An 18,729-nucleotide genomic window follows, 5' to 3' on the forward strand; every position below is an offset into this window, starting at 1 on the left:
CTAGGAGATTTGTTTAATTGCAGGACATGCATGTCTTGTGAATTCGAAATTTACATGTTAATGCAGATTATTCATAAAGAAGATCAAGTACTGCATACAAGTATATGCTTTGCTGTCGGTCGATCAGCATCATTGAAAAAAAAGAGATCCTTGTAGCAAACTTTTTTTATTTGATACTACGTATCTTGTTATTCCTTTTTCATTTGCAATTGAGTTGTATGAAAATATTATCAATTTTAATAATAAGTTTTGAGTACTTTTGTGGCTAGTATTTTCATCTCACTTCTACGTATTTACTTTGAGTAAGTTTTTCAATTTGCAATTAGCTGCCTAATATATCTCGCAAATGATTTTTTTTTTAATTTTTTTTAATAAAAAAAAGGAGGAATAGAGAACTGTTGGCATACCAAACCGTTCTCTTTGGTATAGAAAAACAAAACGGTTAAGTATTATGACCGTTGTTTAATCCTTCATTATTTTCTAATTTTAGGCAAGGAATAGAGGACGGTGATCACACACAACCGTTCTCTATAATTGAGTATACAAAACAAATCCTTCATTATTTTCTAATTTTAGGCAAGGAATAGAGGACAGTGATCACACAAAACCGTTCTCTATAATTGAGTATACAAAACGCCTATTCGAACCGTTCTCTATAATTGAGTATACAAAACGCCTATTCGAACCGTTCTTTATGCTTTATACATCGCTTAGCAGAAGAACGGTCCTGAGACGTTCTATAAAGCCTATTTAAACTATTCTCTAAACCATTTTTTGTAGTAGTGTATTGATCAGGATGCACATCCTCAACCAGGTTTTCTTCAGGTTAATCTGGGCATGGTTTCTCACCTTCTTTGTTATGAAACCAATCCTAAACCATTTACTATTCGAGTAGATGGGTCATGGCACAAATCGTCAAAATTGTATGGTACAGGTTGGACAATCACCCTTTCTGATCAAAGGGAGAGAGATGCAGGGGGTATATCTGGTATTGCTTCCTCGGCCCTTCATGCTGAGGGTCTGGCTTGCCTGTCAGCTATGGTTTGGGCTCGAGAAAATGGATATGTATCCATACAACTATATACAGACTCTACTATGATAATCTATTCGTTGTGCAAAGAAGGTGTTTTATCAATGGAGCTCTTTTGGATAGTCAAGGAAATCCGAAGGATAGGTAAGCATTTTCAACATTACGTCTTCCTAAAAGTCGGTAGAGAAGAAGTCAATCGTTCTCACCAGCTTGCAAACCAATGCCGTCAGACTGTTTCATGTTTTGCTACTTCTATTCCTTTTGATGTTTTTTAATTTTTTCTTTCTGTTTTCTAGTTCTTTTGCGTTTTCTGCTGTTGTCAAAAAAAAGAAAAAAAACCTACTAGTAAACATTTACTTTATAACCTATGCTATGTTTAGTTCACCTTATGTCAAAAATAAGTTAAAAACTTAAAACCAGATTATATCATAAAACCTTAAGTTGTAAACACACTGAAGATGCATAAATCATGTAAGTCTAAGAAATGATACAGAAGTTATGATATCTGTAAAAACTACCTAATTAATTCTCTATGGATTTTCCTCGTTTGAGACAGATTAACTAAACTGAAGATGCATAAATCATGTGTGTGTGAATGTGTGATAGTCGAAAGTTACAAAGACCAATTTTAAAAAAAGAAGTTAGTTGGCTATGACTCAATTTTTAGCAATTTTTTATCCCTAAGTTGGTGGTTCTATGACTAGGTGCATCTAGGCTAAGAGATGTGTTATGCTTAACTTCTATTAGCTTTTAGTGATAAAATTATAATACGGAGTATATCACCTCTATTTTCTATTAATCTTTTAACATATTTGCACCAAAAACAAGAAAATCAAGTTTCAAGAATGCAACATTTGTAAAGAAAACTTTATCCTCAATTGGAGTATGACATGGTTCAAATCCGAATTAATCAGAGTTCAGCAGGCTTTAAAATTATCCAGTCAACTTCATTCTGAATACTTAGATAAATCGATCTACTCTCAAATTATTATGTGTAAGCGTAGTTTGGACATTATATATATAGAGCTGAGGACGGTAAGAACAAAACAAGCAAGTGTAACATGCATTATTTATAGGAATCAAGGCGACTTTAGAAAGCATTTAAAGACAGGCATTTTCCCATCCTGAAGGAACTGAAAGACGATATTATGTCCAGGCTTGAGGCCGTTTGCAATCTGAAAACCTTTCCATCTTTGACCAATGTAGGATTGACCATTGCTTCTCTTGTACTTTAGCATCACTTTCCAAGCCTTTCCTTTCCCATCCATGAGCTTCATGTAACATTGTCTATTTAATAGACCGCTTGATTTTACGAAGCCCTTCGGAAGATACTACATTGAGAAACACTTGTATGTAAATGGTACAAAATTGATCGAAGTAGGAAGAACAATATGAAGTAGGGGGTGTATTTGTACGTAAATGTGGCTAAATGCTTCATTATTAAGTAATTACTCGTATGTATCATCCCAATAACCTTTAATGTGGGATTTTGAACATTATGCTTTAACGAGGTTGTCTTGTTGGTATTTTAAAATGTTATGTTGGTACAATGATACACGATGTGTAAAGTATGTTACCAATGGATACATGTTATTGTCATTTATGACTAAAGTAATTATTGGTGAGGAACTTCCTCGTGTTTTAACTCCTTCTCTTAGCTCAATCAATGTGTCATCCTCACTCGAGCTACGTGGATAACTCCACACATTTAATTTGACTCTGATATTATCCAATTTACACAATAGTGGTTACAACTTTTGGTGTCATTACAAAGTCGGAAACATATAAGAGCTAATGGGTTTTTTTTAATGGGTGAGAACTAAAGAGTACCCTAATTTGACCTCATTCTTTCACGATTTTTTTAGTCCAGTATTTACAAGTCATATAATTGGAAATAAAGAACCGAATAAAGAAATTCCTATTTTTAAATACTCTCACTTGGTAGGAACTGAACCCTAGACGACCTCAAAAATGTAAGTTAAAAAACTTACCAAGTGAGCTAACATGTACACTGTTCGCCCTATAGGGGCCGATGTTTAAGATGCTCAATATACGAATGATGTACGAAAGCGTAAATGGACTCACCGCTTGACCCATTTTAATGACAGTAGGACTGAGAGTAACATTGTAGGTCAGATATTTGGATTCAGCTGATGGCAGTTGTGCCTTTGCAGCATCATCTTCTTCCATTGGGTTTCCTCTCTTTTTTGTCCCTAACACATTAATAATGCTGTTAATAATTTACTACTAGATAACAATTATGTAATTCCACAAATTTCCTTACCTCAAAATTACCACCAGAAATTTAAATTTACTCTGTATGAAAGTTTGAAATTAACAACAATGCCTTAAATTGTTTGATATTCATGAACACCAATCAAGATTCTTGAAATAATACACTACTCTCTCCGTCTTTTTATTAAATGTCTATTTCTAGCATTTATTACTCACATAATAAAAAGAAGTAGGTATTAATTAAGCGACGGAGAGAATACTTGTATACATCTCTTCATACCTTACAGATTCTGTATAAAAGTCTTTCAGTGAAGGCTCTATAAATGATTCTTTTCGTCGTATTAAACTTTATAATAATAACTATTTAATTACTTATGTCCGTCTCAATTTACTTGTCTAAATTTCTTATATAGGATGTTCCAATTTACTCTGTTCATTTCTTTCTAAAAAAAAGGGTAGAAAATTATTTTTTCTCTTGAGTATCTCACTCTCGTTCACAAATTGACACATTCATAAATAAAACCGTATAATATCTTGTGCAAATGTTTTAATTAAAGTAGTAAAAATCAATTATAAATTTATAATTAACACATAAATTGAAGTATATTTTTATTGTCAATATTAGAAGGGGATGCCCTAGTTTCTCACGTAATATTTTTGTAAGTAAACCAACAACTTTATTCACGAAAATACCCCCATGAAAAACAAATTTCTCAATATGAGAAAAAGGGAATTTCCCAAAATCGAAATATAGATACTCCGTACTTCAAAGATGTTATTCCTTGATGATTTCCAAAATTAAATAAGTAAAATTTCTTAAGCACAAAAAAATCACTAAAGACTTCAATTTCTCATTGATTTGATTAAATCAGAAAAACTTTAATTTAAAAAATAACAAAATAAAAAAAAGGAGAAAATACCGTTACTAAATTGGCGCGCACAGGCAGTAGTAGGATCATACACAGTAACGCTGAAGATCAATTTAGATAAATGTGTAAATACCAAAAAGTCACCAACACTCAACTCATTATGCTCACAAAATCCCCTCCAACCATCCCCGAAACGGCGGCCGTCTTCGAGTTTTACGGCCCAATGGTGGTTATTATCGTCCGTGACTAGCGCCACGCCCTCCGGTTGATGACCGTTTAGCTCCATCTCTATACGCTCCACAAATGACACCGGAATTGACTGCATGCAAATCAAAAGTGTAAACAAGAAACAGTCAATGTCAACTAGCTTAACTGGTAAACAAGAGGTGGGATTAAATCAAGGGAGGGACGTCGTACAAAGGTGTTGAGGAAACCCGGGATGAGGGGCTGCATGAATTTAGCACCATTGTTAGAATTTGGTTCTTCTGAAAATTTTGTAGTGTGCATTTTAGCAGTTTTAATTTATTATTTGTTAAAATTTGGGAGAAATGAATGTTTCTTCTATTGTAGAGGTATTTTTGGTAACTGTTGATTGATTATAATACTCTCGTTATTACTGTACATAAATGTGTATGTGTGGTCAAAGCACTGTTGAATTTTTAAAATTGGCATGTGACAAGTCAATAACTTCAATTCTTTTTACCTCAAATAATTGTACCAGCAACTCATCATGGCATGAGGCCTGATAAAATTTGGAGACTCCATCGCCTTTTGACTCAAAAGATAAGGCAATGGAAGTGGAATTCATCAATATGGAGTAGTGGAGTACTCCTAGAGTCTCATAAGGTTTGGACAATTTAATACCAAGGGATGTTATTTTTTAACGAGACGAGAAGGTTTGAATAATTTAATACCAACGGATGTTATTAACCATTGAAGGCTCAAGTTATTGATTAGAGGCTAAGAATTTCCTAAGCACGGAATTTAGTAGCTCACTTGATTGCAACTGGCAAGATTGTTATGAATAATTTTGTATAAAGCTTCCCCCAAATACTTTGGGGTATGGCGGAACTTGATTCCCATCTCCCCCCCCCCCCCCCCCAAAAAAAAAAAAAAAAAAAACAAAAAACAAAAAATTATACTGTTAAATACATATCCTAGGGCTCTGGGCTGCATTCTTCACTAAGAGAGAGTACGAGGAGGTTCCATCCCATAACCATAAGGCAATAGAAATAGTAGTATAGCTTCTTTTCTATCTTTTATCAATGTAAGACATTTACATGTGTTGTTTAGGAAGGTTATCTGGCTATGTCTTAACACTTTCCGTCACTTGTATAGTCTCTTTTTAATCCAGTCACATGTGATGTTTCATGGGGACAGAGTACATTTTCACATATACGTTTACTCTAAAATGAATATAAGACTTGCATTTGAGTGTACATTAGGGGAATAACAATATGAGCTTATAGAAGACACATTAGAAGAGGGGAACTTTATCAAACAAACTCTACTTCTATTGATAATTTCTCACACAAACACAAACCTTCTACATATTTAGACATATATTATGATTTAGGCAACCCTCATATTGAGCTACAAGATTAATTATATATAGTCACACCAATATGCATGCATTCTCTAATTAACATATCACGATTTGATCCACTTGAGTAGTATTCTTCCACACAAACCATTTAGCAGCCAATACATATATAACCAAATCCAAAGCACAAAACCCAGCCAAAACCCAGTAAAACTCATCAAGATGAGCGCGATTAAGATCATTAACCAACCATTCTTCCCCCCACTTCTTGCTCATCTCTTGTACAGCAACTATAATCGCGCTACTCATGAAAGCACCAACGCCTATTGCACCATTAGTTAAGGCTGAACCCATGCTTCTCATGTCCTCTGGCATTTGATCATAGAAAAGCTCTTGCATTCCAACATATGCAAACATATCACTTAGTCCCATCACTACAAACTGGGGGACTAACCATCCCACACTCATTGGAACTATAGCCTTTGGATCGTTGATGAGTCCGTGCTTACTTGCTACACCAACCCTCATGTTTTCTACTAGAGCTGCTATCGCGATGGTCAAGATGGAAAGTCCCAAGCCAATGCCGATCCTATGAAGTGAGCTTATACCTGGAAGAAACTTTCTCTACATAGTTATACATCCATTAAACATAATACAATCCATATATATTATTTTTCCCGATTTGTAACAATACTAGTACGCGTACGTGTAGAAAAATAGGGAAAAAAAATTTAACATTTGCGAATATTAGTACTTGCTCCGCTGCAAAGAGCATAGTAGTTCAGCTTATTACCCGTTACTTGCTCTTACTAGAAACACCGCCTCGTGTAGTAGTGATTTTATTTTTTTTTACTAATTGTAGGACTAATCATAAGATCTCCTTTACTGTAAAGTTTTTCTCAAGAACCAACAAACAAAAACTTTTGGCTATTATTTGCACACATTTAAAAAAAAAAAATTGAACAGAACAAGCTTTTCATATACTGAAAAGTTTCTATCAAGCTTTTTATTTTCAAAAAAAGACAAGTTTGCTAACAGAGTAGAACTACAGAAGCAATTTTGTCCAAACAAAAAGGTGTTTATTGTATCATAAGACACTACATAAAGTTGATTCCTAATAGAAAAGTAACATAAACAATATTGAATTTATTGAATACATAATCCTTGTTAAGTTATTCTCATATTTATCTCGCATCTTATAACTTGAAATTTACCCAATTTTAATGTTTGTATTCTCTTATAATAATCAGAAGTGATCAATCCGTGACACATATTAAAGCATCTTCTACGACTAATTGGTTGTGAAGATTGACTAGAGTGAAACATACATCACTTTAGACTGTTACGAGAACAGTTAACATTTTTCTCTACCAATCTAACATTGCTAACAGTGGCGGGGTCAGGTTTTAAAGACGAGTGTCATTATTATGTCCATGGGGTACCAGCTATCAATGTTATTATTAACATTAGGGGCTATAATTTTTATAAGAGAAAAAAATAACATAGTTTTTATTTCTAATGGGGTGACTGCTACAAAGTATTATAATAAAAACTTGATATTAATAATCGAAATATTTAACGATTTAAAACTCGTACCTGAGGGGATTTTAGTGATATTTCTCATAGAAGGTACGAAGAGTTTATCATAGATTGGAACCGATGTTAAGATAGTAATTCCAGGGATGACTTGAAGAGATGCAGGTGGGATTGAAACCTTAGGGCCAAGTGATCGTTGCATGGTGCTAGCTTGCTTGATGAAGAAGGTATGGACTTGTGCTACGATTATTGCGTACGCAAAGGTGCATACCCAAATCGGGATTAACCGAACTATGAGCTTCACTTCTTCTACTTGATTAACGGAGCATAGCCTCCATGGGTTTCTGGATTTCATCAACGAATCTCTATCGTCGATGATCATTGCCTTGTCGAGACATCTGCAAGAGTTTGATTGCTTGTAAAAAGACATGTACAATGCCAAATTTAGTGTATGCGTCATCTCCTAAATATAATATTTTTTGATACAAATATTCAATGAAAATCTTATGACCAATTTCTAATTTCTTTGAATAAAGAATGACTCTTATCAGATCTTGACCCTTATTCATTAGTTTTTATTTTTTATTTTTTTATTTTAGGGTTTGGTATTTACAAGTTAGACACTTAAAAGTGGTCAATTAGAAGGATAAAGGAAGTACATACTAAAATGGCCTAAAATTTATTTTAATTAGAATATACATAGCAATAGACAACTAAATACTTGTAAAACGTAGCAGATTCAAGAATGTTTAAAATTGTATGCAACAAAGAAATACAGATTACATTAAATTATTTAACAACAAATCATCAACCATTATCAAATAATATTAAAGTTTTACTTGTATAGTATTGTTAGATACTAGCTAGGAGTATTCGAGATTAACACTCCACGCTTTACCATTTTGCTAGTGCTTGATTAACAACAAATATATTGCTTTAGTTGGACGACAAGAGTATTATTGTTAATAAAAATAAGCTAAGTTTCACATGATTAGTACTTTAGAAACTACTTTAATTTGGCAAAGAAATTAACTGTGATTAGCAAATTGAGAATTATACAAAGCTAGAAGTTTGATTGACGTAAACAAAATGAGAAAAGTACTAGCTAAAAATAGGGATGAATCATTTAGTATAGTATTAGAGTATTTAGTCTAGTATTAGAGTATTTCTAAGTAGATTTTATGGTATTTTGACACCTTCTCTAAGCTAACCTAGGCAGATGTAAAATGAGAAAAGGACGAAAAAATAAATCGTGAATGAATGATACACCTTTTTTTTAAAAAAAAAAAAAACAAAAAACCGAATGATACACCATTTGTTTAGAGCTAGTTGTGATTGTTTTTGTGGTCCGTATGTATTAGAGTATTTCTAAGTACTTTCTAAGGCGTTTGATATCTTCTCAAAGCTAAAGTCTAGTCTCATGACTCTCATCTTTTACCGTATTCAAAAGAGTTCGATTCTCATAAAGTAATACAAGTCAACCAATTATGAGTGAGTTAAGGGCATGTTCTCTTCACCTTATTTTCAGTTCAGTTCAACTCCAATTATTTCAGTTCAATTTCTAATTGCCTTCTCTCATGAAATATCCACTTCAATTCAGTTCATTTCCAATCAATTCAGTTCACTAAATCAGAACAGACCCTAAAAAGAGATAAGAGGATTTAGACTTGATCCAACCATATGCATGTACATACCAATAAAATAAAATAACATCTCAAGGTCTACTTTGAAAAAAAAAAAAAAAAAAAAAAAAGTTGACGTTAGCAAAATGTGAAAAGTATGGAAGAAAAAGCAAAAAACATGCAAGTCAAAACACAATGAAAACACAATCAAGTAGCAAATGCAGGAAAACGAAGACATGTTCTCATCTTCCAATAAGTAGAGAGATGAGAAAGATGGTGGTGAACAAAGTTAAGTGAATTCAACTTCAAAATTACAGGGTTTGCCTTTACGTCTTTGTCAATCACATGCGTCTTATATTTGTTGCTCTACTTCATTTCCTCAGGTGTTTTCATTTACATACACTTTCTAAATTATTCCAGAAATTTCATTCAGATACTCCATATACAAGTAGTAAATTTCTTTAAGTTAACACATTTTGAATTTTGACATTATTTACAAACTGTACTGTAATTAGATGTTATGATATATACATAAGATAAAATGTCTCCATAATCATGTAATATGTTGGTATAATTATCTCAATGTATGTTTTATTATAAACTTTTTATTATTTTTACTTATTATATTTGTTTTTTTTTTTAGAAATATTATATTTGTATTTAAAGATATAATTCATTAAACTTATTTTATTGCAAACATAATACGAGTTATAGAAATATGTTAACCAAAAAAACTAAAAAAAAATACAATATTATTATGATATCATGTCACAATATGGATCTGGTAGTTAGTATGGAAAACAGCATCATATGCATTTCCACTTCCAATCCACATGCATCCTCTAGGGAAGTAGAGAGTATGTATGGTGGATTCCACATTCATTACTATATAAGTACTTCCTCCGTTTCTTTAGTCACGTTTGTCAGTGCATAAATTCAATCATTAACTTTAATTACTAATAAGTAAAAGTTATGAAAAGTTTGATATTTTGAAATATATATCGTGATAAATTAACAAAATCCTACATGACTATTTTTCATTACGTATAACACAGTCAAAGGAAGTGTGTGAATAGTGCTAAAATCAAAAAATGTCAACTAAAAAAAACAGAGGTAGTAGAAATCTTCTTTCTAGTTTAGGATACTTGTAGGTTGCAAGGTTACACACTCGATAGTCTATAAGCAAGTTAGTACCGTACCCTTGGGCTCACACATCATATCATATCATATTATCATATACTTCGTACTTGGACAATTGGACAAAACAAGTATACCAAATTGGAATGATCATGTCATGTTTTACTTAGCTAGTGGAATGATGCTTAGCTTGAAGCTCAAATGTTATGGCCAAGGATGTACAAGTTCAAAACTTATGGCAAGTTTTAGAAATTATGAAGGTGCATGCACTTATTCAAAATTAGTGGGTTTCTATATTTAGATTTTGAGTGTAGTGATATACATGCATATAACTGAAACAATGAACCGTACCAAACAATTAAGAGTTGTGTAAAATATGCATTAGTGGTAACCTTATCTTAACTGTTCAAATGTTCCCCTCAATTAGAAAGATATGTTTAGTAGGAGTATCAACCTTTACCAAAAAAGAAGGTTCAGAATTTTAGTAAGATGAATATTTTCAGGTGTTACGCATATATAGTAAGATTAGTAACAATGAAGCTTCTCAAAATAAAAAGTTATATTGCCTAAAAACGATAGTTAAGAAAACTGCTTTTTATACATTTATACTCCATTGATCTTATTATACTTATGTATATTATCTTAATGTCAAGTGTGGTTTTCTAAACTTCATAAAATAAAATAAAATAAAAAATTTAAAAAATAAATAAAAAATAAATAAAAAATAAAAAAAAAAAAACATTTGGATGTTTATTAATTGTATGGTAAGCTTTATGAGGGAGTAGATTTGTTTTGGATCAAGGTTACAAGGCTCTTATATAATGGACAAGGACCTTAATGGACATGGGTGCATGTCCCTTATTGGATAGGAATATAGGATCACTATAGGGCTAAATTATTTGCCCAATTTAATAGGAAAAGGGAATAGATTACATACATAATAAATAAATAAATTACATTTACTTATTTTCGTATTCTTATATGGTTATACGTACTTAATTAATCTCCTCTATTCTTTTTCCTTGATTGTTTATTGATTTGTCCATGACCCATGACTCACACCGGCCAAAAAAAAAAAAAAAAAAAAAGTTGACATTCTCTAAATCCAACCCCAACTCAACCCTCCCTACTAGTGGGGAGGTCAGCGGGGATCAAAAACTAAGATCGAATCCCATCTACATTTTTGTGCTTTGTACTTCTTTAGTTCTTATGTACCAAAATGTATATAATAGTGTTTTCTAGAAGGAATAAGGGTTTTGTTTCCAAATATCTTATTCATACTATTTAAAATTCACATAAGTTAATAAAACGTACTCTTTCCGTCCCTTTATTAGATTTCTATTTCTAGCATTTATTCCTCACATAATATAGAGAAATAGGAATCTAATTAAGGGACGGAGGGAGTACACTATAGAAAACTTATATTCTACTCTATATTACAGCTATTTAGATTTGGTGGATTTTTTGACGGTACATAGAATCTTATTAAAATAGTATCGCATGAATAACAAATGATGGTTCAAAATTAAATGGACTTGTTCATGATGTGTCGAAAGATTAGTGCAATTGTTAGGGGGAAAAAGGTGATTTAATGTGTAAAATTGACAAAGTTATGGTTCAATTTTGCCCGGAAATGTCTTCTCATTAGGTTTGTCATTATCATATTAGATATGCTTTTTTTGTGATCAAAAAAAGTTTAATAGTACAAGCCATCACCAAATAATGGTCCAAATCTTGTGGAGCATAATCTTAAAGAAATTTTGTATTGATTTTACCCAACTTTGCTCTCTCTGCCTTTATTATGAAAGTGGCCCTATACTATTTGTTGCCTTAGTCTTAGGTTGATCCCCAATAAATGATGTTGGTCGGACTATTTGACCATTTTTGTGACCCATAAAAAGAGGCTAGTAGCCTAATAGTACAATGTACAACCCTGCAAAAACAAAAGCTAAGGATCTTAAGCTAGAATGCTAGAACAACTAACTATTAGACCCAATTTGTCATATATTTCACTAAATTGAATTCTTATTGGCAAAAGAATGAAATTTGTCTTCCAAAAAAGAAATACAGAGTACAAATTCTTAACCACAAAGCACCTTCTTGGCCTCCAATCAATTCATATAGTCCAAAACACCTATATAGTTTTATATTCTCTTCTTCCCACTAAAATTGTCTCATAATCTCACAATGCAATAAATGAGATTTTGAATTTGCCTCACTACTTCAATGGTACTCCACATTCTTTCAAATGAATAAATTATAATTGAAAAAAACAAACTAATTAAACAATATGGGACAATCTTAGTAAGACGGAAGAAACATGTTTAAAGTTCAAAAAAAAAAAAAAAAAAAAAAAAAACTCTTGACTTTACAATGACCATTTGCAATAGGCCAATGACTTATAGGTCAAAAAACACATGATTTGTCTTCCTATACCAAACATCTATCTTTCTAAAACAATGGGCAAATAGATTGTGGTATTTGGTTTGATTCATGCCATATAGCTTTGATTTTGAATCTATTATCAATCAAGTAGTTAGGATAAACGAGATAATATTAGTCACATTAACTTTTGGGTCACTTCGAATCTAATCAAAAAAATTTCTTCATGTCAAAATCAAATCATGTAATATAAGATACAATTTTAATTTCTATTGAGTATTTAAAAATAGGCTGATTTTGTCCGGTGTACTTCCAACCTCATATGTAATATTGGTAACTCAAAGAAATGGCAAATAAGAAAAGGCAAACTATTAATTCACTAACAAATATTTAAGCTCTAAAGATAAGTATTGAGAATTTAGGGTAAAAAGCAAAAAAAAAAATCCATGCAACTGCTTAGTGGAGCTTAATAATGATCTAATTGATGAGTATTTTGCATTGCATTTTGTTAATTTTGACTAAATTGATGATGACGGCCATCCCTCGAGTTACTTTTTTAATTTTTTTTATTAATGGGGTAAAGAAAAATTTAAAAAAATAATTAATAAGAGTAGTATGGGCTGACTTTTAGTAGAAGTAGTTGGGTCCCTTGAGAACCCAAAGCATGGAACTGAAAAAGTATCTTATTGGCTAAGTATTTATGGATAGATTTAACCTAACATTTGTCTGATTACTACATGTATTTGTGAATAAATTTATTAATATGTGGGCCAAGTAAACAAAGAATTCCTCTTTGACAATATTAAAGACCTAACATCTAAACATATCCAAATTAGATGATATTTAATTTTAATTGGTAGAAAATTGTAAACTCATAAAACAATTATAATAATGAATGAGCAAAAATTAATCTTAATCAGTAAAATTGTAACTCGAAATGAGTAAAAATTAAATTTATTAATCACTAAAACTTAGAAATTGGTACCTAAGAAATAACACATTATAGAACCATTTCATGAAATTAATTCCTCCATATTTTGTACTTCGTATTACACTATTACTTCCTCAGCTCGGTCTTATTTAAAATATCTACTACCAGAATATCGGGGTTTTTTTTTTCATTCGTAAAGTTTTGAACATTTTTATTTCTTACTTCAATCTAGAAAAATCCAATGATCAATGTATGTAATATACTAATATGTATGTTTACATTAAAAAAAAAAAAAAAAAAAAAAAAAAAAAAAAAAAAAAAAAAAGAAAGCATCCATTCCTCAATTCTACTAGACTAAAAAATGAGACAAAAGGTAATGGGAAGAATGTTTTCCACAAAAGAAACAAATGCAAAGCATAGAACAAAAACTTGTATGTTTTTGTCGTTACTCTCATTTACTATCCCTTCTTTCCTATATTTTGTCGTTATATGACTATTGTTAGATGCTAATTAATGAGATTGTTGTAAAGTTTAAAGTAAGTAGTAATGTGATGCACCAACAAGGAATATAATATAGACCATAATCTTTACCCGAATCATCATATTATTTTAATTAATTATCTCATAATGACTTATGAGGTAATCTTAATTTACTAATGACTTAGCTTGGTGTATTTTGAGTCCAAGTTTTTATTTTTGTTTTATGTAAATGAGATAAGATGAAGGAAAGACACGATCTAAGGACCTTAAAATTGAAGGTACGTGATAAACCGGTACCCAATCCCTAGAAAGTTTTTTTTTTTTTTGAAAAGCACCCAATCCCTAGACTTAACTGGCCACTGCCCCTCTTTCTTGGACTTGAATATTTTGTGATGATGCATGATACTTTTTGTATAGATGAATTTACTAAACATATAACAACCTTCAGTATGGAATCTACTTTATTTCATGTGATGTCCATTATTATACTATATGTGCAACAAAGAAGATCTCAATTCTTCTATTAGTACTATATTTGGTTTTTAGTGTACTCAGCAGTGTCAGCACTAGCCTTTGTGATTAGAAAGAGTCAACTTTTAATACAAGTTTTATTAATACAGTAATCAAAGATATTAAGGATTATTTAAATATTTTTAAAAAGCAATGTTGCTTTCTAATTGAAACATACTCTCAATAGAAGGGCTAGATATAAATAATGATACAAAATATGACGATATTAAGTTAAATATTTTAATAACAAGATGAGAATTGGAGGAAAAGAACTCGAGAAAATCTCATTCCATCAAGGGTTGTCATCAAGTGAATTTGCTAATTAAAACGTGCTTTTAAATCTACATCAAATCATCACACCCAATAAAAAGAAATGAAAAAAATTTCAATCCCAAATAATTTTCAAAGTTTGCTTATTCTACTTAGTGGAGTGACCAACACTACTTAAAAGGTCTTAAAGTCATAAACTAATAGTCTAATCCTAGACTTTACCGACTAATTTCGTGTTGAATTATATCAGACTTGCCGACTAATCCCAAATTAATGTCAATTTATATCCTAAATAACAATTAATTTATTAATTACGATTTATTAATTATTGCATCAATTTCGTAGTTAATTAAGTGTCAAATTTGAATCACATTGTCCCAGCAGTTGACCTACATGTTACGTTAATACGTTATCAAATATTATATCCAAGTGAGCTTTTTCATTTTTTTTTCTAGCAACTAGTAGTAGTACGACAATGTTTCCCATTGTTTTTTTTTGTTTTTTTTCTTATATCCAAAATAAATACAAATTGGCAAATTGCAAATTAATAGTAATACATTTGAAGTGAGTAATAGTGTTCTTTTACCTTAAATTAATATTTTTTTTTTATCAAGGGGAACAAAATATATATGTAAAATCATGGCTAGAATGGTATTTTAGTTATATTGAAAGGGATTAACGGCATATAAGCAATGATAATAATTACGTATTTTAGTTATATTGAAAGGGATTAACGGCATATAAGCCATGATAATAATTACGGAATAAAAAGAGTTTATTTAGACGACGACATTAACTAGCATTAAACCAAGTAGAATAAAATTGTAACATAAAAGTTGTCATGAAGACGTTACCTGAATTGGTTAGTACGAGCCAATTTACGCGCATCCAATCCATGACTAACGTCATCATCGTGGCACAACCCTCGACCATTGCTAGTCTCAACCACGTGCCTCTTTCTAGCAGCGGCGACAACCACCTGAGCCACTCTAGTAAACGGACTCCCCACGGGCCGCTCCATCCGATAAGTCGAACATCCAAAGATAAAAACCGCTAAAGCCAACCCTACGGCGATAGTAGGAATGGAAAACCCGACGGTCCAACTAACGTTGTCCTCCACATAAACAATTATAACCACGGCAATTGTTGCACCAACAACAATTCCAAGATACCACCAGTTAAAAAATGAGCTCTTGGCTTTACGTTGCTCAGGGGTATTTTCGTCAAATTGATCAGCAGCAAAGGTTTGGACACATGGTTTATGACCACCTTCACCCAAAGCCGTTATGTAAAGAGCCGAGAAAAATAAGGGTGTACGAATGTTTTGTGGGATTTTAGTGGTTGTTGATGTTGTCAACAAAATCAATCCCTGTTGATTAAAAATGAAACATAATAAATCAGCTAGTCCCATGAGAATTATGAGTGCATCATAAACTTTTAGACCCGCAAGTTGCAACAATGACTTTTTTGCGATTTTTGTTGTTGATTTTACTTTTTCGAATGAATTTTCATTATTCGTAAGTAAATTAAGTTACTTGTTAAATTTTGAAAGATAAAGATTGATACGAATAATCCGAACTTTGACTATCACTATAAAATTAAACTTAACTTTTTAAATTAATTTAGAATATCATATCTTTGAGAAGATCGTATCATGTCGGATTATTATAGAAAAACAATATTTAAGTTATTGACTTGTTCAATAGCTCTAGGGAATTAATCGAAGAAAGTCATTAGAGATTCAATTTTTTTTTTTCTCCTAAGTTGGAAATTTCCCTAACTAATTCGCATTTCTTTTAGGGAAAGTGGAACATATATAGTAACACTTTTATTTTAGCTGTAAAAACCGTATACTCTTTCATAACAAGCAATTAATTATTTTCTTAAAGTTAATATATTAAAATAAGCATAATTTTGACAAACCTTCTAAGTTTCAATGTATTGATTTCTCTCAAGTCTCAAGGCACCAACTCAACATCAGTTACATGACTTACACAGTTACACCACTAATAAAGGTAATTAAGTGTAAAAATATGTTTTAAACATTTCAAATATATTTATGGACACCATCCATAATAAATACAGTATGATCGAGACACACATATCATATTCCTTATAAATTTTGTAATACCACATTGGCACATTACCATCTATATAGAATATGAGACACACACATATCATATACTGTTAATAACTCCGTAATATCACAATTGATGCAATTTAAATACACTAATGAACACGAACATGTACGAAATTTATACTCATATTATTAGCTCTACCACTAAACTTATTAAATTTTATGTTAGGACCAACTAGTGATGTCATATTCATTAAATGACATGAGTATGACTTGATTTTCACCCTCTAGTATCATGAGCACTTCATGATAGAGAGAGCAGTATGACCTGGATAGACCAGTTGAATGGCACTGACAGATAATCACGTACTAATTATTTTAAGGAGCTTTTAGCACCCAAAAACATAAAGTAAAAAATAAAAATAAAAATGCATTCATTACACACCCTTTTTTTTGGCATTATTCATTAAATTTCCTAAAGGGAAAGGGAAACAAATGAGGTGTTAACAAGTTCAAAACTCAATTGACGTCCAAAGCTTCAATCTCAAGCCATAAGTAATTGTCGTAGTTTTTTACTTTTGTTTGTTTCGACGGAAAACAGAATTTACAATTCTCAACAATTCTCAACGGAAAACACAGTTGTAAAAACTCAAGTGAAGTCCAAGGTTATAGACGAAATTTAATCTCAAGCCATAAGTGGTTACCGTAGATATATTCTTCAACTTTTGTTTGTTTCGATGGAAAACAGAATTTACAATTTTCAACGGAAAACACAGTTGTAAAAACATCCCTTGATAGTGCGTGGAAGGGAAAAGATCGAAAGGAAGGAGAGAAAAGCGAGGTAAGTAGGGTGGCAAAATGTGACATCCTTAGCTTCCTTTCAAAATTAGTTTTATCTCCGCAATTTAAAAACCAAACTAAAATTTTTTCCGTCAAAACAAACAGAGCCTTTATTAAAAAAGCGAAAGTGGATACTATTCCATAAGTAGAGGAAAAGGAAAAGCGAAACTTACCATGAGAAAAACGGATGAGGAAAGGAGAGTAGACTTAAAGCGACCAAGATAAGAATCAGCAAAGAAAGCACCAATAAAGAGAGCAAGAGATGAAACACCATTCCATGAATTCACATTTTTAGCAGCAGTTGCAAGGGGTATACCCATTATTGTTGTTAAGTACATGATTAAATTCCCTGCTATTCCATAATACGCAAATCTTTCTGCCATTTCCACAACTTCATTTTTTTTCATTTTTATTCCCAAAAAAAAAACATTTAGTTAGTAAAAAAAAAAAAAAAAAAGGGAATTTATTTTTATTTTAATAAAATGTAAAAAAGAAATGAATTGAGAAATAAAATCTTACAGATGATGAAGATGGCAGATTTCCATCCACCTTTAGAAGGATTAATGTTAGAATTATCCATGAGAATGAGGAAAGGGGTAAGACAAGATGAAGATGACTAGAATTTATTCTTGAAAGTTGAAAGCTTGGAGTTTGGACACGTAAATATATATAGAAAAATACAAAATAAAAGGGGTTTTTTTTTTTTTTTAATTTTTTTTGTATGTATATCAGGTTGTGTTGAGAGGGGAGAGGTAGTTGGGGACTTCAGGGTTATTTTTGCTCTGTTTTTTTTTTTTTTTTTTCCTTGGTTTGTTCTGTTTTTGGTTGAGTACTAGATAGATATTTATAGTGGAATTTTTTTATTTTTGAGGGAAAAATGGAAAAAAAAAAACGTTAAAGTTGTGGATGGTGATGGAAAGGTATCACCGCCAAAAAAAAAAAAAAAAAAAAAAAAAAAAGTGTGTAAGTGGGTGTTTACCTGTTTACAAATTCTCTAAAAAGGCATGTGTACGATAATTTATTGACCCTTTGTATTGCAAAATTATTAATTTTATTCTAATAATAAATTTTATCTAACAAAAAACTTATAATGTATTGGATTAATCATATTAGCCTTTATAATATGTAATTTTGTATCTATAAAAATTACAATTAAAATAAAATTCAAACCAATGACAAATTAAAAGTTACCATTTAAGTGGCTAATGTTACCATAAAAATAGTTAAAGTTACCCTCAAACTGACCGTCTCACAATAAAATTAACGC

General features: G+C 31.3%; 2 protein-coding genes across 2 annotated transcripts; both read right to left on the reverse strand.

Annotated features, from left to right (window-relative positions):
• Positions 1-2,109: 2,109 nt before the first annotated feature.
• On the reverse strand, positions 2,110-4,641 carry LOC145586075 (B3 domain-containing protein REM10-like). The gene is made up of 4 exons (XM_081642802.1): positions 4,552-4,641; positions 4,207-4,453; positions 3,116-3,243; positions 2,110-2,361 (listed from the first exon to the last, which is right to left on the reverse strand). Exons 1-4 carry the CDS (start codon positions 4,639-4,641, stop codon positions 2,110-2,112), a joined length of 717 nt encoding a protein of 238 aa, XP_081498928.1.
• Positions 4,642-5,631: 990 nt separating this feature from the next.
• LOC145584653 (protein NRT1/ PTR FAMILY 5.4-like) lies at positions 5,632-18,197 on the reverse strand. The gene is made up of 5 exons (XM_081641467.1): positions 17,982-18,197; positions 17,636-17,853; positions 15,400-15,914; positions 7,274-7,611; positions 5,632-6,285 (listed from the first exon to the last, which is right to left on the reverse strand). The coding sequence occupies exons 1-5, from the start codon at positions 18,040-18,042 to the stop codon at positions 5,777-5,779; spliced, it is 1,641 nt and encodes a 546-aa protein (XP_081497593.1). The 5' UTR covers positions 18,043-18,197; the 3' UTR covers positions 5,632-5,776.
• Between the last annotated feature and the right edge of the window lie 532 nt (positions 18,198-18,729).

Source organism: Chenopodium album, chromosome 16 (assembly GCF_948465745.1).
Source record: "Chenopodium album chromosome 16, dcCheAlbu1.1, whole genome shotgun sequence".
NCBI lineage: Eukaryota > Viridiplantae > Streptophyta > Magnoliopsida > Caryophyllales > Amaranthaceae > Chenopodium > Chenopodium album.

Bases quoted from the DNA above. Each gene is read 5' to 3' on its own strand.
- LOC145586075 (XM_081642802.1), bottom strand. From the start codon at position 4,641: ATGCACACTACAAAATTTTCAGAAGAACCAAATTCTAACAATGGTGCT. The intron at 3,244-4,206 runs GTGCGCGCCAAT...TTAATGTGTTAG, and splicing joins GTATGATCCTACTACTGCCT to GGACAAAAAAGAGAGGAAAC. The intron at 2,362-3,115 runs GTGAGTCCATTT...TTCTCAATGTAG, and splicing joins TCATTAAAATGGGTCAAGCG to TATCTTCCGAAGGGCTTCGT.
- LOC145584653 (XM_081641467.1), bottom strand. From the start codon at position 18,042: ATGGATAATTCTAACATTAATCCTTCTAAAGGTGGATGGAAATCTGCC. The intron at 15,915-17,635 runs GTAAGTTTCGCT...TTTAATCAACAG, and splicing joins CCTCATCCGTTTTTCTCATG to GGATTGATTTTGTTGACAAC. The intron at 6,286-7,273 runs GTACGAGTTTTA...AGTTTCTTCCAG, and splicing joins TATCACTAAAATCCCCTCAG to GTATAAGCTCACTTCATAGG.